Source organism: Pinus tabuliformis, chromosome 8 (genome assembly GCF_031772625.1).
Source record: "Pinus tabuliformis cultivar Carrire ecotype Pingquan chromosome 8, CPIR1, whole genome shotgun sequence".
In the NCBI taxonomy this organism is placed as follows: Eukaryota; Viridiplantae; Streptophyta; class Pinopsida; order Pinales; family Pinaceae; genus Pinus; species Pinus tabuliformis.
The window spans coordinates 38827990-38852640 of NC_142294.1; the positions used below are offsets into that span (position 1 = coordinate 38827990).

A 24651-nucleotide genomic window follows, 5' to 3' on the forward strand; every position below is an offset into this window, starting at 1 on the left:
TTATATTTTGGGAGGTCATATAAAAGGAAACCACAAAGAAAATTAATTTTATATATATATATATATATATATATATATATATCAAAGAAGGGGTTATAAAGTTTATATATTTGACTAAAAAAGATAAAGGAAAAATTGTTAAGGATTCAATACTAAGTTTTGAATGATAAATTAAGTTTATGTATTCAAGCTTCTGTGATCCATAATGAATTAAACAAAGTCTTTTGGTAGAAATCATACGAGAGAATTTTTTGGCCCATAAATTACATCATGAAGACTTATAAAAAAGAAAATAATAATATTAATTAGAAATGGTTACCATAAATGGAGTCTAATTCAAAGATGAATGGAGCTATGGATTCCATACATAATTCTACATTTTGGACTAGATGTCTGTTTTGTCGAACATAATTTTAGTACTCATTTGTTATGAATAATAATATATATATATATATATATATATATACAAATAACATAAATAATAATAATTATGAATATTGATTAATTAACTCATAATTAGTATTGAAGAGGCATGTATCTTTGCACATGACCATTTGTGAAAGGGTACCCACCTAGCTATATATACGTGACCCTCAGTTGTAATCTCATACCTTTTGTACATTTCTATATAAATATTACTATCATATAATGGATATTTACATATACCAGATATTCTGAGTATTTTGTTGTGTTTATGAACTTTGTTTGTAACATTGGCATCATAGTTGTTCAATTATCTGGTCACTCAACTATTGCAGAGAGCTGGCCTAATTCAGTGTTTGACCATCAATTTCCATCAACGCATATTGATCAAAGCATTTCGCTACATAGGTTTAGAGATTCTCCATTTTGTCGTCGCACATTTAGCCATTTAAAACATAAAACAATGAGTTATATATATGTGAATATATATATATATGAGACTCTATATATATTGAAAAAAAAGTATATATTAAAAAAATATAAATACAACAAATAAAAAATAAAATAAAAAATTCTAAAAAAAATATTTATAAAAAATTATAATTTAAAATAAATAAATAAAATAAAATCCCATTTGTTCTACCATCTCCCGATCATCCATGCACACCCACAACCGCCTTCTCCTTGCAGTTGTCGTTGCTCTCTTACTATCTATCTCATACACCACCATTCTATCTCATACACCACCATTCAGATCGTCCCATGCACACCCACAACCGCCTTCTCCCTGCAGTTGTCGCTGCTCTCTTACTGTCTATCTCATACACCACCATTCAGATTTGTGGCCATCAGTTACCATCCCACTTCCATGCATCACTGCCACCCCCTTGTGGCCTTCTAACTACGCTCCTTACTTCAACACCCTTTCTGCTCGTAATGAATTCACCATAACCCTTGTCATTCCTTGTTGTTTTCGTTATACCCTATTACCCCTACAAATCCACGAGAGAGCAACATTGCAACCCATCCCTCCACACAGTGAAAAAAACAAAAAAGATGCTGTAAATCAGACTACCAATTTTCAGTTGCACTGCACAACAAGCTACCAGAGTTCTATGGAGGTGCAAAAAGAATCAAATTCATCCACTCCATCCAATCCTATGCTTTTTCTCAGGAAACAAGACAAAGATATCGATTTTCTTTGTTCCTAATTAAGTATTTATCTCCATTGGATTCCTTTGAAAGTGAATATTCTCCACGTAGGGCATCGAATACATGGTCATATCACCCATCACAAGGTTGGTGCACACTAATTATCATGTTCTTTCGTAAGTAATAGTTGGCCAGTATTTTTTGCATTAAAATTTATCTCATTTGTATTTAAAATTTAAAGTTAAGTAAAAGTTATTTAAAGGGTAAAAATATTTAAAGAAAAAATGAAAGGGAGGTATTTGAAGTTCTAAATATATATTTGGCAAAGGCAAGTTAAGAAAAGAAAAAAGAAAAAAAGGAAAGAGGGTTATAATATAGAAATATATATTTTAAAGTATTTACAATATTTCCGTAGTTGTTTTTCATAGTTTTAAAGGGGTAACATCAAAATAACTATTTAATAAGGTAGAAAGGAAAATTATAAAGAAAATAATATATTATTATAAAGTTTAAAGGGGTTATCATTAAACTCTAAGTTCATCAACAAACAAAACAGAAGTCCATTTCTAAAGAGAGGAAAAATGGAGTCTAATTTATAAATGAAGGAAGATTTTCCAAATCTTCATTTAACTATGCTTCATTGCTATTTCTAATTAAATGGTTTATTGCAAGAAAATATGTTATTATTTCTATCTTTCCCTATTATATAACGCTGAAAATAGAAAATCAATTAGTGATTCCTAAATCAAATATAATCGAAAAATTAAATTGTTTTGACAAAAAACATTATGGCATAACCAATTTACAATTAGACATTGAGGATTATACATTTATGTCACAATTTTTAGTTCAATCCCTATGGAGCAATCAAGGCGACATTATTTTTGGGTCACAATGGATGGAAACTCTAGGGTATTTCATCCTAAATACGAAAAATAATCTTTTGACATTTTCATACAAAAAGAAAATAATAACACTACAAAAGGTTACATTGAATCCAAATTCAGTAACACCAGAAGACATACAAGATATTTCAAAAGTAATTTTTCAAGAAGCTAAAAATGTACTACAAAATATGCAAGGAGAAGTTGACAAAATCACCGATAATGAAATGAAGACATTTCCCAGCTTAAAGATCATAGTGAAAAATTACTGATGCAAATTAAGAAGCTTATGAATGACAAGAAGTCATTGGAAAAAAATGTACAACACCTTATTTAAAAGAAAGTGTTGAAATCTTCAAATGTAGAAATTCAAGTTGAAGAGAAAGGAATGAATACCGATCGAGAGAATATCACAACTCAAGAAGAACACAAGTCAATTGAAGAAAAAAAACACTCAGATGTTGGATTTCATAAAATGAAAGTTCCAAGTGAAGATTTTGTAACCAACTTAACAACATTAGTACTTGAAAAAATCAAAATATTTCCACACACATGCTACGGGAAATATAAACTAAAAGAACTCCCTATCTATATCTGAATCACAGGAACAAACATCTAAATCAACCTATGAATCTATATCACTTAAAACATAAACAAAAAACTTATGTTCCAAAGAATACTAAAGTTTGAAAAATCTAGTCCTATTATAACAATTCATCACAAGTTTCCAACAACTACAAGATTCTACAAAATATTGATTTAGGATGGTCAAATCCCTTCTCAATGTGAATTTTCTTAATCTCTCTAAGGATCCTATCATCATGTATCAACAAAGATGAGAACTGAAGAACTTTGAAAGATACAAATAGATTATCAAGAAAAAAACCATATGATATGTCTTGTCAGCAATAAATATTTGAGGGCAAACTTTTTTGAAGAGGGTCGAAATGTTATGAATATGATATATATATATATATATATATATATATATATATATATATAATATTAAAAATAATGTGAATAATAATAATCTTGAAGGGCTCTAATGAGTTTCCTTTGAAGCTACCATTGTTGCGCGCGCGCCTGAAGCCTGCGACCGAGCCTTGGCCTGGGACCGACTGCTCGAGCTCCACCATGGATCCTCCGGATCCACCTGGTGGGGATCCGGAGCTGCAAAGAGATTTCTCCAATCTGGTAAAGTCTCTCCCTCCGCAAAGACCTAGACCAACAACAACTAAGTTTGTGAAGAAGCTTGATGTATTACAGGAAGTCCAACTGCCTCCGACCATTCCACGCATGGCAGCCATTTCCCTAGCAGAGAAAGGGTTAATCGGGCAATTTACAGGACTATGGCCATCACCCAGAACAGTGCAAAGATGGGTCGAACGAAACTGGTCGGACAAGATCCAGGGTAAAATATCCATCAGATTCTGTGGCAGAGGATATTTTACCTTTCATTTTGAAACCAAAGAGGATAAAGATCTAATATTCAGAAACGGGCCTTACTTTATGGACTCCAGGGGCCTCTACCTCAATAAATGGACTCCGGATTTTGATCCAGAACTTGATATACCAAATGCGGTTCCAGTCTGGGTCAGACTGCCTCATCTCCCTCTTCACTGCTGGGGGGACGATTCGGTTAAAGCAATAGGAAATGCGGTTGGAAAATACATAGACCGCAGTGAACCTAAAGACAACATGCAGGCATGTGCGCGGATTTGTGTTGAAGTTGATCTGGGCCGAGGACTGTCGGAAGCAATCAAACTGAAAGTAGATGACTAGTGCCATATACAGCAGTTGGATTACGAGCAGATACCTTTCAAATGCAAGGTATGCCACGAATACGGACACTTTGCAAATAGATGCACTAAAATAGTTAATGTAGAATCTGATGAGCAAGATGGGCAATGGGAAACTGTAAAAAGGAAAAAATCATCTCCTCCCCTCAAATCTATGGATACTGAAGCCCCTGGCCCTTCCCATCAACATCCTTCCCACCAGCATTCTTCCCTCCTGCAACCTTCCTCCTCCTCCCAGCAGCCTCCCCTTCATCAACCCTCCTCTCCTCCTCGGATTCCCGATCCTCCTATCCCTCCATCTTCTAATCCCTTTGCGACCCTCTCTGAGGAAGATACCGGGCCTGATTTCCCCTCCTCTGATCCTCCTCTCCATCTCTCACCCCCTCACATCTCTCAGCCCTCCCCTGATACCCCCTCCACTAGGATTACCAGGAGCTCTTCAAAGGAACATGGAGCGCCCAATGATATCCCAAAAAAACATGGGCCTGGCAGAAAATCGGCCAAACAACAGAGAGAAGAAAATACTCAGAAAGACATCGCCATGGGCTCTCAGACTCCTATAGAATCCTTCATTCTTGGACACTTGGATAAAGAAAATAATAACAAAGGCAAAGAGAGGTGAGCACCTCTCCATGTAACCAGTAAATCATGATGAAAATACTATCCTGGAACTGTAGGGGACTAGGGCACCCCTCCAAGATAGTAGCCCTCAAGGACTTAATTCAAAGTGAAAACCCTGAAATCGTTCTTATCCAAAAAACAAAGCAAGATCAATCAGAAATTAACAGAGTTATAAGTCAGCAAAAGCGTTACAGTGGATGTGCAAGCGAAGTAAGAGGAGTCTCAGGCGGAATTCTAACTATATGGGAGAGTAATAAATGGAACTGTGACTCCACCAGAATACATCAGAACTGGATCCGTGTCAATCTAGAAAGCAAAACATGTGGCTCAAAGGTAACAATTTACAACATATATGCTCTGAATCAGTACAGAGAGAAAGAAGTGTGTTGGAACGCATTGGAAGCAAGTATAGAAGAAGAGCAGGACAACAATCTCATTATAGCAGGAGACTTAAATCTGGTAATGCACGCTAACGAAAAAAGAGGGGGAAATTTCATCCCAGATCCTTTCAGAAATCGACTTGAGAGCATTATGCAGGAGCAAGACCTTGTCGATATCAGGCCTAAAAACCGTAGGTACACCTGGAGTAACAGAAGAATAGGAGCCGGCAATATTATGGAGCGTCTGGACAGATTCCTTATAAGTATAGCATATCTGTCCACCTTCACTACAGGTCAGTCAGATATTCTCAATGTTTCCACCTCTGATCACTATCCAATAACACTCACTCTTCATAGTCAATGTCAGCTAGGACCTCTTCCTTTCAAATATTGTTCCATTTGGAATCGTTCCCCTGCAGCAAAAGATGTGGTGCGGCAGGCTTGGATCCAACACGTAGAAGGCTCCCCAACCTATATTTGGGAGACAAAATTAAAGAGAGTAAGACAGGCTTTAAAAAATTGGGCAAAGAACAATTACCAAGAGCCCGAGGTGAACAAAAAGAAAATTAAGCAAGATCTAGATGAAGTGCAGCAAAGCATTGAAGCCTTTGGGCTGTCCCAGCAAGCCAAAGAGCAAGAAACAAGACTATACTCCCAGCTGATACAAACTATAAGGGATGAAGAAACGAAATGGAGATTGAAATCAAGGCAGCTCTGGTTGCAGGAGGGAGATAAAAACACTTCTTATTTTCATAAGAAGGCTACAGTTCGAAAGGCCAGAAATACTGTTAGCACAATTAGGGACAATGAAGGGAACAACTACAATACTCAGGACTCTATAAAGGAAGCAGCCACCAAACACTTCAAAAACCTTCTGACTAAGGATAAAGATGAGGAGGATTACTCAAGTATGCTACAGCACCTGTCTAAAGGAGCCACACAAGAAATGAACAACAGTCTCGTAAAAGAAGTAGAAGAAGAAGAAATCCAAAAAGAAATTTGGAGTCTACACCCAGATAAATCTCCAGGACCTTATGGGTTTCCAATCAGTTTTATAGAGAGTATTGGCAGATGATCAAAAAAGATCTCTTAAAGATGATACGTTGGGTTCTAAAGAAAGGCAAAATGGGGGGATTTACAAACTCTACCTATCTAGCCTTAATTCCTAAAGAGAATAGACCTTCCACTTTTTCAAGATTTCGGCCAATATCTTTATGCAACTCAGCATACAAAATAATATCAAAAATTATGTCATCCAGGCTCAAGCCACACCTCTCTTCCCTAATCTCAGAAAATCAAGGGGGATTTCTCCCCAATAGGCACATTACAGACTCCATCCTTCTTGTGCAAGAGGCCATCCACTCAAGCTTAAGTAGAAAGGAGAAAGGGTTTGTCCTAAAGCTGGATCTTGCCAATGCTTTTGATAGGGTTAGGCATTCCTTTCTGTCTGTTGTCCTTCACAAAATGGGATTTGACTCCTCCTTCATCACAATGATCAAAGCTTGTATATCGGACCCCTGGATCTCCCCTCTGATAAACGGGAGGCCGTGTGCTGCATTCCAATCCTCTCGAGGCCTTAGACAAGGTTGTCCCCTGTCTCCTTACTTGTTTATCCTCATGGCCGAGTCACTCAGTCAAACCCTGGACTTCAACCGAAGAATAGGTCTAATCACTGGCATCAATTTTGAGCAAGGAACAAAGAACATCAACCACTCTCAATTTGTAGATGATACCCTCCTAATAGGAGGAGCGTCCATCACTATAGCAAGGCATTTTAAGAAGATCTTAGACCAATTCATGGATTACTCAGGAGGGAAGGTCAATCAGTTAAAAAGTTGTATATATGGTTGGAACACATCAAATCATACCATCCATAGCATTGCAAGTATATTTGGAGTCTCTTGTAAACTAGTCTGGAACCACTTCTCCTACTTGGGGATGCCAGTAAGTATGGGACCGCTGAAAGCTGATACCTGGAACGAAATCCTTGACAAAATAAAGAGAAAAATCCAACAATGGGGCACCATGTGGCTGAACCCAGCAGGACGACTTGTTCTTCTAAAATCAGGTCTGGCCTCTCTCCCCATTTACCGTTTCTCTTTATACCAAGCTCCTGTTGTTTTCCATCAGAAAATGGAAAGAGCCCTCAGGCATTTTCTTTGGCAAGGAGGGAAAACGGAAAAAAGAAAATTCAATCTTGTAAGTTGGAAGAATGTCATTCAGTCTCAGGAAAAAGGAGGATTAGGAATAAGATCACCAAAACTGCTAAATTTAGCTCTTGGAGCTAAAATAATATGGAGAATGATCACAGGACCCACAACATGGTGGAAGAAGGTTTTAGAAGCAAAATACTTGAATAGTACAAGGCAACAACTCCTGGAGACTAATATACCCAACAGAGATAGTACAAAAATTTGGCAACTCTGCAAGAAGGCCATTTCCTTTATGTCTCAGAATATTTCAAAGGTCCCAGGAGGGGGGAGCAGCATCAATTTCTCCACAGACAGAATTCTAGGGCAGCATCCCATTGGATCAAAAATGGAGGCAATCCCTGCCATAAATTGGCTAAATGGTAAAGGAATATTGTACTTGGCTCAAATATCACAATGGGACAATCATTCTCAAGCATGGATAGGTTGGAATTTCCCGGATCACCCCAGAGAGCTAGATACTAGTCTCACTGCCCTAAAGAATCTCCTACACAGCAAAGCACCGATCCAAGAAGGTAAGCAAGATGGATATCGTTGGGACCCAACCGGAACTCAATACACGGCTAAAGCTGGTCATCAACTTTTATGTGACAGCAACTTCCCACAGGACATATGGAACCAATGGAAACTGGTATGGAGAGCAGAAGCACCCCCCAAAGTCAAATTTTTCATTTGGCTGCTCCTGAAAGGGAAAACTCTAACAGCGGAAAACTTAAAGAAAAGAGGCATAATGGGGCCATCCAGATGTCCAAACTGCTGTAGATCAGAGGAAACAATACAACACCTGTTTATAGATTGTCCGGTGGCTGATGAATGCTGGAGAAAGATGGCCTCAATTGGGGATGCTCCCTGGGAGCCTCAGGCAACTATTGCAGAAATGATTCATAAATGGAGGAAGAATTGTCCATGGAAAGAGAAAAGGAGTAAATTGACGCAAAGGATATGGAATACCATACCTCTAACCCTCTTATGGCGCATCTGGTTGGCAAGAAATGGAAAGGTCTTCCAGGAGAAAGGTTGTAACATCAGAGTTATGTGCCACAAGGCAAAGATGTTAGCGGTGGAGACAGTCACAAACCACACCAAAGGCAAGATCGAGGCAACTAATTACAGCATGGAAGAGAGAAACCTGATCAGTTATGTCCAAGAGAATATTGCTAGTGCTCAGGAAACAAACCAAGGAAGGATACAAACGAAAGAAACAAACAGGGCATGGAAGTGGAAGCTGAGGCTAAAGGAAGAGGAATTTGCGAATTGGTTGAGAAACTGTAACAGGTTCTACTTATTTTTTGACGGTGCTTCTAAATCGAACCCGGGCCAAGCCGGTGCAGGGGGTCTAATTTGCAATGCTAATGGAGAAAGAATTCTACAATTCGAATGGGGGCTGGGAGAGATCTCCAATAACAGGGCAGAGGGATTGGCATTGTATCAGGGCCTCACACAGCTGTTAAAATTAGGGATAAAGAAGGCAATAGTGTTTGGGGACTCAGCAATAATTATTAGGCTTATGGCGCAGAGGCAGACCACGCCGAATATCCTTCTACAGCAGATAAATCATAGGAATCAGACCCTTCACGCTTCAATGGAAGAGGTCATATACTACCACATCCTTCGTGGACTGAACAAGGAGGCTGATAAGTATGCCAACAGGGCATGCGAACGCTCCAAGGGTAGCCTGAGTTGTAACAATAATACCTTTTTCCAACCGTTACCATGAATATTCAATGTCTAGTCAACAGCAGGTGTACCTCAGATGACAGAATCAATGACAACAGACAAGTAATCAGTGCAGATGACAGAACAGGTAAGGTAGGCAGGATTTGGATCAGAAATAAGATTGGGAGATCGATTCAGCGCATGGGAATCAAGAGAAGTTCAGGAGAAAATCGTCCTAACAGACAGATCTCATACGCAGTTCAGGATATGCATTTGACCATTTGGTGGAGTACAGGGAGACGTAGATGGGCATCTTCCCGCCCTCATAGCCTGCGAATGGACTCTATATATATCCTGGGTGGCATGACCCTTCAATTCATAGTGAAAGCTTGTGTCCACGAGCATCAGAATATCATCGCTTCCGCCTATCTCCAAGCAGCCCGAGGTAGCTATCATAGCGCTCAACAGAATCACAACAACCCTGCGCGAGCTGTGATTGTAGCCTGTAGTAAGTGGAGAGCTCAGAGGTCCCGCACTAAAGAGGCCGGCAGCGCAGACAGGAATTATCCAGCGCTAATGGATCGTCCAGAAGATTGCTTCCACTGCAGAGACCTTCAGGCAGAGTTCGAGGAATTGCGAGCACAACAGCGGGCCCTGGAGGATCAAGTTCGAAGTTTGGAAACAAGACTGGAAGATCAGTACAGAATTCTCAATGAGAAGTATCGGGCAGAGATCAATCTTTTCTTACACAGAGTCAATTCCTTACATGAGCAGTTCAGCAGCTTGGCCAATAGGTGCAGCCATGCAGAAGAATCGATAACTGTCCTCAAGTTCATGATGGACAAAAAGTTCAAGGATGCTCCTTCCTCTTCTAGTGCAAAACAGGATGAGCCAGACCCATACCCAGAAGCGTCCACAGCAAGGAAGATCAGTCATATAGAGATAGATTAGTTATGCTTTGTAGTTGTAAATTTTGGTGTTTGCAGTATGTAAGGATCTACAGTAGTATAAGAAGCCTCAGAGGCAGGAATACTAGAACAAGGATCAAGGAAGGAACCCTTTTTGTAATTCCTTGGATCCAGAATGCTCATGAAGCAATATATGTATGGCGAACTGCCTCTTCTTTTTTTCATATCAATATATAGCAACCGAAATTTGTCTAAAAAAAAAATAATAATCTTGAATAATTATTAATTAACTAATAATTAGTATTGAAGAGGCATGTCTCTATGGACATGACCGTTGATGAAAGGCTAGCTGCCTAGTTGTATATATTGGAACCTTAGTTGTAATCACATACCTTTTGTACATTTATATATAAATATTACTATCCTATAATGGATATTTACATATACCAAATATTTTAAGTATTTTGTTGCATTTATGAACTTTTTTTGTAACATTGGTATTAGAACATTTAAGAACTTTGTTTGTAACATTGGTATATAAAAATCACACAATCTTTTGTCCAATATGACATAAATTGTTTAGCTTGGTAGAATATAAAGGTAATTCAAATACACAAATTAAAATATTAAAATAAGAACTCATAGAACTTCAACAAAAAAAAGGGGGCATTAGAAAATAAATATAAATATTTCAAAGAGGAGCATTACGAAGCATCAAAGGAAAATAATAGAGAAATTTTGTGTTGGGAAGTTAGCATTGTCTAAATGGCTAGTGGAATCCTATGAATTGGCATTAATTTCAACTAAGCTAGCAGTGATGTTTATATCAGGAGGAGTCTTATGGTTGTTGTAGTCTTCAAGTAGAGAATCATCGTAGTAGTAGGATATGCAAAGAACTTATACAATCGTATAGTTATGATGGTTTGTTGGTTCAAACTTTGAAGGTATTTTTTCCTTAGGAATTTCTGAGATACTCCTAGAAGTTGCATAGTTGGAATGTGCTCAGAAAAAACTTTCCAATGGTATGTGAAAGTTTGTAAATGACCTACTGGATCAGGAATTATGCCCAATCAAAGTTAGGTTCCCCATAGTCCAGTTGCAGAGCTAAAAGTAGTTCGAGGACCTTTTGTAGCAAGTTTAAGTTTGGTGGAATTTCCAAAAGTGGCAGAAAAATTGGCAGAGGTGACTATTTAAACAAAAATAAAGTGTGGATGGATATTCCACCACGCATCCTCACTAGGGCACCAGATTAATTGCATTAGGGTATGTCTCTTAGTATTTAAAGTGTAGTTGGGTGGTGCAAAGTTGTTTGACCAAAACTCTATTGAAAAGATAGACAGTTATGGTTGATTGTGTCCCCCTGCTATAAAACTACAAAAAAGTAGCAAGAGGAGGGTCCAAAACCATAAACGGATTTCTCTAAGGAACGGGCAGATTCAAAGGAGACAACATGGCATGTAGCATCATTTTGTTAGTCATTGATGATGTCAAAACTAGACCAATAAGAGAGGGACATGTGTCATGCAATTTTGGGGTTTTTCAAGTACCCAAGTGGGCCATTTCTAAGTGACATGTGGACTACTCTTGAAGTGACACATGGCATGTATGATGTCAACATGGTGTCAATCTACTAGCAATACCTTTGGATGTTTTGGAGCAAGGTGCAAAGGAGCATTGGTTTGACCAGGAACTAGGCCAACGCAGTATAGTGGAAACTAATAGGAGAACAAGAAAGGCTCTGGGTGGAGCTCACCAGGTCAACTTATCTTGTAAGGAAGACCCTGGTGAATAAGGCACATAGAAGGGAGAAACATGCTAACTAAGCATTAGGCCAGTGCAACAAAGCAACGACCAATAGGAGAAAAATAATGTAACCTACGAAACCTCTTTTGTCACATCAAGGAATGGGGTATAGAAAAAATATCTCCTTCCTTCCTCTTATTCCTTTCCATTTTCCCAGGTGCATAGTTTGTCTAACCCTCCATGAGCTAAAATACCTTCGCTAATATCTTTGGGCCATCAATCATGTTTCTGCGCGAAACAAGCATGGCCAGACGCAAGGTTGGAACTCCCAATTCCGAAATGTTTATGTGCCTTTCATTAGTTTGTTGAGCCCCTAGTCACATTCTTCCTGAAATGACAAAGGGTCATGCTTAACCCATAGCCCCTTCCATCCTGATGTAATCCTTCATGCCTCCTCTATAACCTATCAGGATCAATCTCTCAAGCTACGTGTCCCATAAGGTTCACCCCCCTGCACTCTAATTGGTGTTGTCTTCCAACAAAATCGTCCTCCCTGTCCTAGCGTTACCTTCCTAGTGGTTTCTGAAACTATGCATTAGGTTTACTTCTTGCCTCTTTGTCCTAGGCTTACCTCGACAGCAGGCCTCCATTCCATCTCCTCATTGGCCTAACCCTTCTCTGTCATTTTCTTCCACCATTATTAGTCCAAGACATCTAAAAAAATTCTCTCATGACACCACTTTATTTCGCTTCACGACAGAGTAAGCTTGATCTGGTTGTGGGACCAATTTCATCCAATAGTATCACCGTCAGGCTTGTGTGGATGGCCTACGCAGCCGACCAACGTCATCGTGCTAAGTCCCTCCCAGCACAGTCTAAATAGCACTACTTACCAAATATTGGAATGTCTTCCCATTGGCCTGCCTTCCACTTGTGTCTTCTATCAGAACCAATTCCACGAGTGTATCATTGCATGGCATAACCCATGTCATCCCGCTAGCTTACCTTCTTGGCGCTTGTGAATAAATTCCCTCTTTATTCTTCCAGGATGAACCCATTAGGCTGACTTGAAAATTGGGTCAACTCCTAACCAATAGCATCATATCATTAAGGTTGTTCCTACCATGCAGCCACTTGCGTCATCCTGTTGGGCCTTACCCAGTGCCTTCAACTCTTACGCACTAATAATTCCTCGGGTGAACCTTAGAGGGCCCACGTGGTATATGGGCTAGTCCCCGACCAATGGCATTACCAAAATGGAATAGGCCCTACCACATACACCTCTAACATCATTCCGCCAGGCCTTTCCCTACATTTCCCATTGCGTCCTCTTCTCATTCTTCTAGGCTATGCGCCTTAGCTTACATGGATTGTGGGACAACGCACCCACAAGTAACATCATTTTTAGGTGTGCGTCATCTGTCACATCATCCCTATGGCTCTATCATGACACTCTTTATCTTTTTCTTTTAGAAAAGTTTTGGGAATGAACCTCTGGGCTCCCACCTCTAACCCATGTCATATCGCCTCTCGACAAATGACATTAAGTCTAGGATGGCATGTCAGCCAACACATTCAGCTTACGTCATCTCAGTTGTTCACATTATCAAACATACAACCCTTTTGGGTTTTTTTCCAGCCATTTCCTCAAATATTCACCCAATTATGATTGAGGGATAAATATGGTGCGTTAATGAGGTGCCTCAATGTCTAGGGTTCAGATCAGCAAAAGGATAAGGTTGCCCAATTCTCCCTCTTAATTATAGGACTCAGTCCCTTCACTTTGTAACCAGTATCATTTTGATCTCGGCCATGTCTCGATTAGAGGACCTTGGTCCTACTTTATGTAACGAATTAGAAGAGGATCTTTGTGATCGCTCCACAGACAGACTCTATAGTTGCACAAACCTTCTCCAACTAATTTACCTTGTTGTGTCTCTGTCTAAGAGGTCAGGTAGACCTTCGGATCTTTTTCTCCAATGCCTCGGTGCTACCACAACCTAACACACTCAACAGCATTACCCCTCTTAAGCTTGGGTGCTAGCTACATTAAGTGACTTATAGCGCATGGGCCTTCACTGCCCTTAGGTAGGGAATTCCTCACATAGCGGCATAGGGATTCCTGGAACTATTACCTACCATAGGCTTGGAACGAGCTTCCGAGAGGTTCCCACCTCACCTTCCATACACAAACAATTCCAAAATCTATGTCGACTCAGTGAGCAACTCTTTGGCACTACTCAAGGGCTTCAAGGGAATTTGGCTATTCACTGCGACATGTAATCGTCCATGTTGAAGTCCCCATGGTGGGAATGTAGGTTGCTACAAATGCAAGGGTGGAGACCATTTGATTATGGGTGCAAAACATTTAGGTAAAGTTGTAGGGCTCGATTGACCCCGAGGAAAATTCCCCTAACGTTCATACATTGCTTGCCTATGGGAAGAGAAACTTGTAAGAAATTACCTCAAATGTATGCAATTACCAACACATGTTTCCAGAAAATTCAGGGATTCTAGACGACCTTCTACCTCAATCCCTACAATTTTTTTATTCTTTCTTTCCTGCACAGGGAATCCGGAGGTGCCCAACCTCACCCCCAAGTGCACACACAGTAATTCACGGCCTTCTAGGGGGTGCAGAATCCATTGTACCAATCAGGGCAGTACCCACAAGTTGTGTCCAAGTCTTTCTTTCTCTCTACTTCAGGATGCTCTCCTCCCAGGTTGTTACAAGGCTCAAGAGTGGCTATCACAACCCACATCATCCAAGGGACTAAAAACCAATCCCACTTTCTTCTCTTCTCTTCCCTTCAAGTTATCTTTTGCAATATTCTATTAAAGGCCCGATTCTCAGTCTCCTTCTAAGCAAAGGTCTGTGTTCTTCTTTTCCGGGAGTTTAAATGGGCCTTTGTTTCTTGTTCAACCTATTCGAATACCTTCATCTTATTGTTAGAAGGATTCTCCTACTCATATCCTCTTCCCGCGTGTTCTCTCCCCTTCTCTAATTCCACCATCCCTCGATTCAAATGCCTTTTCATTTTCTTCCTTGCTGCTTAGTCAACATTTATTTAAACCTTTTTTACTGTTGTGTCCTTCCTATTTGTATTTTTGCAACTCCTTCATAAATTCCTACCCTCCTTTCTTGTAGTGTTTTCTCAAGCAAGCATGGGTATGAGTACTTCCACTCATCCCATTTAATTCGAGAAGCCAATAATTCATTAACTCCTTACACTAGCCAGCCATCAATGACTGCATTTTCAATCCAGGTTTCTTCTTGGCACAAGAAACCACAACTTCCCAAGCAACAATTCTCCACCCCCATCTTTGCAATCCATATCCCTTGACTCAGTACCCTCTTTCTTGATTTTCAACATAGCATGAAATTTCCAATACATCTCTTGGATGGATCATATGAGAACCTTGGATGGGGTTGTCATAGTCTCCTCCCCCTGGAGGGAACATTGCCCTCAGTGTTCTTTTACACATATATAATGCCAAAATTAAAATTGGAAACATATTGTTTCATGGAGATTTATAGACACAACTCTATACATTATTTACATGTTGCACATTCAATTATAAAAGAAAACCTTAATCAAATCAACCACTTTATATGGTTCCTTGCAATTTCTTAGTGCTTTTGTTGCACCAAATTTGGCTTGGATTCTTTTCTTTGTTCTAAAAGGTAGTATGCCTCTAATATCCAACACTATTTTTCCTTGTACTCATGTTCCATCAGTGAACAGTTCCTGGCTCATTGCTTCTCAAAATAACCCCAATGTGCCTCTAATTCCAATTAGCCATGCTCATGGCCAAGAATCCCAACTCATTTTCCAACCTTACCTTCTATGATTCTCAATCCCTCGGGAAATCTAGTCATACCTCTATGTGTTTTCACTCATCTTCCAAGTTCAGGAATCCCCTTCTCTACTTCTCATTCCCTCAAGTGATCCATCCCTTATCAAGGCTTCCTCGCATTAGAAGGAATTCAAATTCAAGGCACATCCTTTTCGTCAAAGTCACCATACGGTCATAGCATGTTTCATGATAATCAATTGACATCAATGGTGTTAGCATATCGTAATGGCCCTGTTCTTGAAATCTTTAATCATTGTGCCACTACACATTTGATGTCTTTCAACTACACTAATTTTTTTGCAGCTAAGTTCCTCGACCCATCTGGGTGATTTCATGCTTTCCTGCATCACAGTACATATGACTCCATAAGTTCCATCATTAAGGAAATGCAATAATTTTAGATCATTCCTCATTAGTGGCTCTTTTATAAGGTGAAATTGGAATTCTCCTTTAATTCTTCTCATGGCAACCCAAGTTAGCTCATGGCCCAATCATCATAAATCAGATTATTGAATTAAATTCACAAACAAAATCTTGAAAATCGTGAATTATTGATACTTTTCTTAGTTTACTTCTTGATGTTTGCTTTACATACAGTGAATCAGTAATCGATCAGGAAAACACCCAATGCCTTCCCTTTACTTTAACCACATACACACACCAGATTGGTTTCCCGTCGGCAAGAATCCAATGCCTTCTCTTCACTTTGACCACATACACACACCAAATTAGTTGTCCATCGGTAATCATCTAGTGCCTTCTCTTCACTTTGACTACGTACACACACCAGATTATTCCAGTTCCTTCTCTTCTCTTTGACCATGTAGACAGACATCGGATTGGTCCATCGCCTTCTCTTCTCTTTGAATTAAAATTTACTAAGTGACTCATCGACCTCAAGATGAGCACTTAAGCCCAATCAAAATCTAATGATTATGGATACTACCACCTGGGTAGTCTTCTATCAACAAGAATATTTGTGTAGGCCCAAGAATTCCCCTACCTATATGTCTTGAACACTTTTACACATACACAAAACATAGGCCCATAGAGTCCCATACCTTCCTATCCTAAAACAAAATCACAACACATAGGTCCAGAAAATCCCATAACTACCTGTCCTAGCTCACAAACACAACACGCAAACCCAAATAGTCCCATACATGCATGTCCTGAACACATTTTGACAACACACACTTATACACATGGTACAACACATCACACGTAATATAGATTTACCCCATTCCCATGCACAACACATGCACTTGTAAAACAAAAGCACATATATACATAACATATCACATTACACAATATCACAATAATCCAGAGACCACATTATCTCTCTTGGCATATTACCATGTTTCCATTAATCCAGAGACCACCTTGTCTCTATGCATGTGAACTGAGCCATAATGCCTCATTTGTTCTTCATACGTTCTTAAAATTAGCATGGGAATGGTATAAAAGATATGTGAACATAATTATAACTTAGCATAATTCTCTTTTCTTCCTAATAAATTCGTCATCAACAGTGGGAATTTTTTTCGTTTCATCCATGTTCACATCAACAGGTCTACATAGTCCTTCTTCCACAAGAAGAGTCCCTCGCAAATCCTTGTTAGACAAAATGAAATTCTCATGGGTATAAATATATAGATTAACAAGCATGAGAATGTATGCCATATACCACCAACCATTAGCATAATCATGGATGCATCATACAAGTATCCGTCATCATAATCACATATGCAATATATAAGTATCCATCAGCATAATCATGTATGCAGTATATAAGTACCCATCAACATAATCACATATGAAATATATAAGTATCCATCAACGTAATCATGTACGTAGTATATAAGTACCCATGTAGGTATGGTCAAGGGTTAAGAGAACTCCCTTCTTGCCACTTTCCCTGCAGCAAATATCTTTGTCCATTATTCTCATGGACCCAACCAACGAACTAGGTTTTTATATCACTTAATCATGGCCACAATAGCCATTAGTATATGCCAAATAGGTCCAATATTTATATGGCTCCCTTCTTGAAGACAAGTATGCACCATATAACCTTTTCATACTACTATTATTTTCCTTCTTAATTATTGTTTTGTTCATGTTTGTTGCCCTATAGTATTCCATTCTACCTGGAACTTCACTGGGCATGTTCTCCTTCATGTCTATCGAGCACTATCCTCTTTCAGGATTTCATGGCCTTCCTGCCACTCCAATCTCCTTATTCCAAGATGTACAAGCATGTGATTTGAAATTTAAATATTGAAAACCAATGCAAGAGGGAAAAAAGGAAATTATTTCAAAAGGACATGAACTTCACCACAACAATAGTTCAAAAAACATGTAAAACAATGTCATAAACAGGACCAAGACCAACATGATAATCAAGACCAAAACCAACATGATATCCAAAAACAAAAACAAGCATTGGCATGCACAAGTCTAAAACAAAATGATATCAAATTGAGAAGCATACTAAGCCATATCCAACAAGCATAAAGTAAACAGTCCCCAATTCACTCCATCTCCATGAGTCCAATATTCGTGGAACTTCCATACAACATACACACTTATAAATTAGAGCAGCTCAGGGTTGCTTTACAAGGGTAGAAATAAATTTGAAACCTTATGTTCTCCAAAAGTTCACAGGGAATCTCCTAACACACACACACACGCACATATATAGATGAGTCAAGGAGTTTGAGGGAGTTCCTCCTCCTTCTCAACATCTTGCATTGTTGTTGGGTATCCCTATGACTCACAACTATCATTTTCTCTATTTATCCTCCCACGGGGGCAGTCCCTTTTCAATGCTTCTCCACAACACCAATAAGAGAGTGTTCCCTTCTCCTTTTCAGCCTCATGAGGCCTCTTGCTACTACCATCTTTCATTTTAGAGGATTCAGCTTACTATTTCATTTTACATAATCGCTTTTGCAACTCATCTTTCCACTCAACCGGTTCTCATTGTTTCCTAGTGATTTTTCTAAGTTCTACCCTATAGATGTTTAGCTCATCTTCTAGTCCTTGATCTTGAACTCCAAATTTCTTAAGTTTCTTTTCTCTTGCAGGGATGTCCCTCTTTATTGTTCTCGATGGGCTTGGTTCATATCCTGGTGCACCATGCCATGATACATGTTTCTTTTTATGCCAATGAGTCTTGTTATGTGCTACCACATACACTCAGTTGTTAGTTCATAAAATAAATTAACGACACATATGTTGGTTTTCATCCTTACCACGTTAGGCCAAGGATGTAATTATATAACTGTGACACATCCTTAAGATCATCATCAACCACATGTCATAAACCAGGACACTAGTTGTCACATTCATAAGCTTGTTTTCAAATATTAGCAACACGTGTATTAATATTATTTATGATCATCATTATGCTGAAGAAAAAGGTAGATTTCAATCAATACTATTTAAAATAATCCTCCCCAATGAGGCCATACAACTCTTTTTAATCAACTTCTTAGATAGAAGAAGAATTTGACCTTCCTATTAGGGTCAACGACAATGATGGAATCTGCAACTTCAAAGGGTTGGTTAGAAAAATATCAGGTTATATTAACATTTACCATACTTGTCATGGATGCATTATAGAACCTGCATGCACTCAAGTTAGCACATTGCGTAACATTATCCTAGTCAGCATGCACTTTTCTCATGCAAATTTTCAATAATTAATGATGATCCTTGATTCTATAACAAATACCTCCAACCAAGTATTTATCAATCACATGGTTTCTTGAACATTGTGCAACAACATACCTTTGATTTCTTGAGGTGCCTATATCATATACGGTCCATTGGATGTTCCCATTCACTCATTGTATATATATATATATATATATATATATAATGTATATATATACACTAAATAGTGGTAACCAGTCCATGCAACTCAAACAATCACATAATCATGCAAGCTTTCACATGTACACTTGCCTCAATTAGCTAGAATACACATAAGTACAAAATTTCATAAATATAGATAATGGTAGCAACATAGATGTTAGGGTCCAACCCTAACCCCCTTATTAATGTAATAGGGTCAAGTCATAGTTATAGTTAAGTAAAGAGTCAATAAAGCCCATATTAATAATTGTAAGTGGTTGACCCGCAGTTAAAGAAGGGACCACAATTAGTTGCAAATGGGCCATAGTATTAGATAAATGATATTAATAAGAACCATGGTATTGACCCATGGTATTGCATGTATGAATACTATATAAAGGATAGAGACTCCCCTCGAGGAGCATCGTGTCTTATTTTGTAATTGAGCCCAGCTCTATTGGAGGTTTCCCCCTCGAAGAGGCAAGTGAATATTGCTTTCCTTTTTGAATAATAAAATACTTGCTGATATCTCTTATTATTTTGTGTTCTGGGTATATTTCCTTGCATATTTGGTATTCTGGTATCTTCTCACAGGTCAAGAGCATAACAAGTGGTATCAAAGCACTTTCCAGGGCCAGTGGGATCTCCATTTTTAGCAGAATTTTTTTTGGCTAGAGACGTGTTCCGGCATCTTTAAACCACGGGATCTATTGTTGAGCGCAAAAACCTATGGATTTGGGGAGGAATGCACGTAGGAAATACAAGAGGTGGTCACGCTTGTTGGACTCCCTTGTAACCCCTATGGGTACCCCTTTGAGTAGTAGCGCATTAGACAGAACTGCGCACGGACTATCTTCCAAGTACCCTTTGGGTATATCGAAAGCCCCCTAGGCTCTCTTGAAACCTCGCCATAGATAAACCATCGGTCGTCTTGCTGCTACAATATACCGAGAACAGCACTCGGGGAGATTACTTGCACGTACGATAGGGTAGTTGGGTTGTACGGCTAAGGGTATGGTTGATCCTCCTTGGTCAGTGCCCTGAAATATTGGGCCAAGTACTGTTGTCAGACCCTTATGTATATTGCTATCTATAGCACCTGACACTCCTTGAGACCATATTTCCCTTGTTTCTCTTTGCCAGATCAGATCTAGCAGGTGGGGTTCTGTCGCAGCCACAACAATCAATTCCTCCATTCAGATCTTTCAGATCTGCCATTCAGATCTATCAAATCCACCTCTATCAGATCTGCCATCCAGATCTAGTAGTTTGGGTTTTGTAGTAGTTGTAGCAATCAGATCTGCCATTCAGATCTAGCAGCAGGGGTTCGATCACTGCCACATTCCTACTCATACTCTGTAGTTGAGGGTTTGCTGACAAATCTGACTATTTGTGTGGGCCCCTATACCTGGGCGTGATTCTCGCAGGACATTGGGATTTGGCTACTGCAGTATTCCTAAGCAAGGAGTAAAAAAGTCTGAGACCCTCCCAGGACGCTTATAGGAGACTTAGCCCATAAGAATCAAGTCGACGAGCTAAGCAAGGTGGTACAATTCACTTGTTAGCCTCAAAATTTCGGGTGGTCCCAAATTTTTTTTTTTTTTTTTTGCAGTAACGACAAGCACACCAGATCAGTGAATGGTAAAAACTAGAGCTCAAGATATGGCCAATGAGAAGATCGACACCCTTGAAAAAAAGTTGGACGCATTCACGAAGACGATCTAGACCTTAGTTGACACAATGACAAAGGGCAAGTCGGGAGAAAAATCGGAGGCATATGCTTTTAATGAAAACATTGAGGGCGAGTCTATCCATTCTCTCCAGCTCTTTGGAAACCACCAACAGTCCCAATAGTGACCACCCAAGCTGGACATGTATAAATTTGATGGCTCTCATCCGGCCACATGGCTAGCATAAATGGAGCAATATTTCACATTGAATCACATCAGAGATGATGTGAATCAGCTAAGTGTGGGTAGCATGTACTTGGACAACGAAAGATGAAAATGGTGGTAGTGGCATCAACGTTGCTATGGAAGGCCCGTGACTTGGTAGGTATTCTCAAAAGCCCTTGCGGATCGCTTCAACCATGAATCTAATCTTTTGGGTCATCTTACTAAGCTCTGACAGACAAGAACAGTGCAAGAATATATTACAGCCTTTGAAGCCTTAACCTTCTGCACAGGAGTCTACAAGATGAGTTCTACTTGGAATGTTTTGTCAATGGTCTCAAGAATCCATACAAGCCCACATCCGACTGTAACACCCAATCTCATGGCTGGATGCTTGCAAGATTTCTCATGAAGTAGAACACGCGTTAGCGGCCCAGTTGACTCGTCCAAATTTCATAGCCAAGGGTCACCCCACCCAGGCTCCAAGCACCACCCAAACACTTAAGGTTCAAAAGGTGTCACCAGTGGAAATGAAGGAAAGAAGAAAGCAAGGATTGTGTTACTATTGTGATGAGAAATACTCCCCGGGGCATAAATGTAAGGAACCCAAATTCTTTCAAATTGATGCTACTGATCATAGTTCATCGGAGGAAGCCACACCATTTGAGCAACTAGAGGGGGAAGATGAGGACAACCAATTGGACAATGCGCTCCCAGCTACACCTGACGAACCAGTTATCTCGATTCATGCTTTGGCAGGGATTTCTTCTCCCCAAACTCTCAAAATCAAAGGTTTTATTAGCATCACCCTGTAGTAGTCTTGATTGATAGTGGTAGTACACATAAATTTATCCATCAAAGAGTCGCTGAAGAAGTTCATTGTTTTTTCAGAGCAGTCTCTAATTTCTAGGTCCAAATTGTTGATGGGGGGACAATGAAATGTGAAGGCCGCTGTGAAAATGTCAAACTTCAAATGGGGGATTATCAGCTAAAGACCCACATGTTTGCAATACACATGGGAGGGTGTGACATTGTCTTGGGTGTTGAATGGCTCCGCACACTCAGCCCAATCACAATGGATTTCTAGGAGTTATATATGAGCTTTAAGTAGAACAACCACACACATATCCTCCATGGAGTCCAGGCGGGTGCTCCCTCTATCATCAGCTCGCATAGGATGGAAAAAAATTTAAGAAAGGGCCACCATGGAGTTATAGCCCAATTTAATGCCATCCAGGCCTTCAAACCCACTTCTCTTCATATTCATCCTGAGATGCAATAGATCTTAAACAACCATCTGCCGGTCTTTCACAAGCCTCATGAGCTTCCATCCTCGAGAGGGGAACATGATCATAACATTACTTTGGTCCCAGGGGCCCAACCACCAAATGTGCGCCCATATAGATATATTTTCGCCCAAAATAATGAAATTGAAAAAATCATCAAGGAACTCCTGGAAGCAGGCGTCATTCATCCTAGCATTAGTCCTTATTCATCGCATGTGGTCATGGTGCTCAAGAAAGACAGGGAATGGCGTATGTTTCCAGACTTCAAGGCCTTCAACAAGCTGACGGTAAAAGATAAATTTCCCATCCCGGTTGTCGATGATTTGCTGGATGAACTAAACGGGGATCAATTATTTACTAAGCTCGACCTTCACTCAGGCTATCACCAAATTTGCATGAAATAAGTAGACATTCCAAAGACTGCTTTCCAAACTCATGAAGGCCATTATGAATTCCTGGTCACACAATTTGTTCTTTGTAATGCCCCATCCACTTTCCAGAGCCTCATGAACCACCTTCTCAAACCATATCTCAGAAAATTTGTCCTTGTCTCTTTGATGACATCCCCATCTACAGCCGCACCTGGGCCACACATCTTCAGCATGTAGATCTGCTCTTGCAACTGCTCCGGAAGCATAAATTATTTGTCAAGATGTCCAAGTGCTCTTTTGGCATGGAAGAAGTTGAGTATTTGGGCCACATTGTGGGGTGTGAAGGTGTCAGGGTGGACCCCAAAAAGATCCAGGCAATGCAGGATTGGCCTCAACCAAAGACCTTGAAGAGCTTGAGAGGATTTTTGGGTCTCATGGGCTACTATCGCAAATTTGTCCGCAATTATGGTCGCATTGCTAGACCCCTCACTCACCTTCTCAAGAAAAATTCATTTCTCTGGAATGATGAAGCGCAATAGGCATTTATAGCTCTCAAACATGCCATGTGTTCCACTCCCGTATTAGCACTACCTGACTTCACCAAATCTTTTGTGATTGAATGTGATGCTTCAGGTATGGGTATTGGGGTGGTCTTAATGCAGGAAGGTCGACCCTTGGCCTTCACTAGCCAACAACTAAGTGGGACAAATCTAGGACAATCTACATATGAGAAGGAGATGATGGCCATCTTACATGCAGTAGATACCTAGCAACCATACTTATGGGGGCGGCGTTTCCAAATCCGCATAGACCATTAAAGCCTTAAATATTTCTTGGACCAATGCCTATCCTCGCCACAACAAAATAAATGGCTCACCAAAATGTTGGGATATGATTATGAGATAATTTACAAGAAAGGGCACGAAAATGTCATAGCAGATGCTTTATCATGCCAATTTGAGGAGGAAATCACACTACTAGCAATCTCCCTTCCCATTACAGAATGGATTGAAGAGGCTCGCAAGGAATGGTTTTCACATCCTTTGCTCTCCCAACTCATTAAGAAATTGCAGGCGAATCAAAATTCCACAGCGGGATACTCTTGGCAGGATGAGATTCTTCGTTACAAGGACAGAGTCGTGATATCACCAACATCCACCCTCAAAAGTCGCATTTTGGAAAAATTTCACTCATCTCCCACTACAGGACATTCAGGCTTTCAAAAGACTTATGCTCGCAGTCGACCTTCATTCTTTTGGACAAGCATGAAAAAGGACACTCTTACTTTTGTAGCTGAGTGTGATGTATGTCAACGCCACAACGGAGAAACAGTCAAATCCCCAGGCACATTATAGCCATTTCCCATCCCAGCCTCAATATGGATAGAGGTGTTAGAGTCGGTCTATTCAGCCCTCTGTCAGAGATCAAAACCTCTTCTGTTGCATTTCATTTTTAGGTGTCTCATCCAGCTCGGTCATCTCCATTCCATTAGGAGCATCGATCTTCTGACGGAAGGGCCTTTTCACTCATTCCCCTCATGTTATCTACCTGCTGGCTCATCATTTAAAAAAACATATCTACCTGCTGGCTCATGATTTAAAAAAACA

At 39.7% G+C, this 24651-nt stretch overlaps 1 protein-coding gene across 1 annotated transcript; it reads left to right on the forward strand.

Annotated features, from left to right (window-relative positions):
- Positions 1 to 5341: 5341 nt before the first annotated feature.
- On the forward strand, positions 5342 to 6334 carry LOC149234018 (uncharacterized). The gene has a single exon (XM_089368123.1). The coding sequence runs from the start codon at positions 5342 to 5344 to the stop codon at positions 6332 to 6334; it is 993 nt and encodes a 330-aa protein (XP_089224249.1).
- Positions 6335 to 24651: the final 18317 nt, after the last annotated feature.

Excerpts from the sequence above, each read along its gene's own strand:
- LOC149234018 (XM_089368123.1), top strand. The coding sequence starts at position 5,342 with ATGCACGCTAACGAAAAAAGAGGGGGAAATTTCATCCCAGATCCTTTC.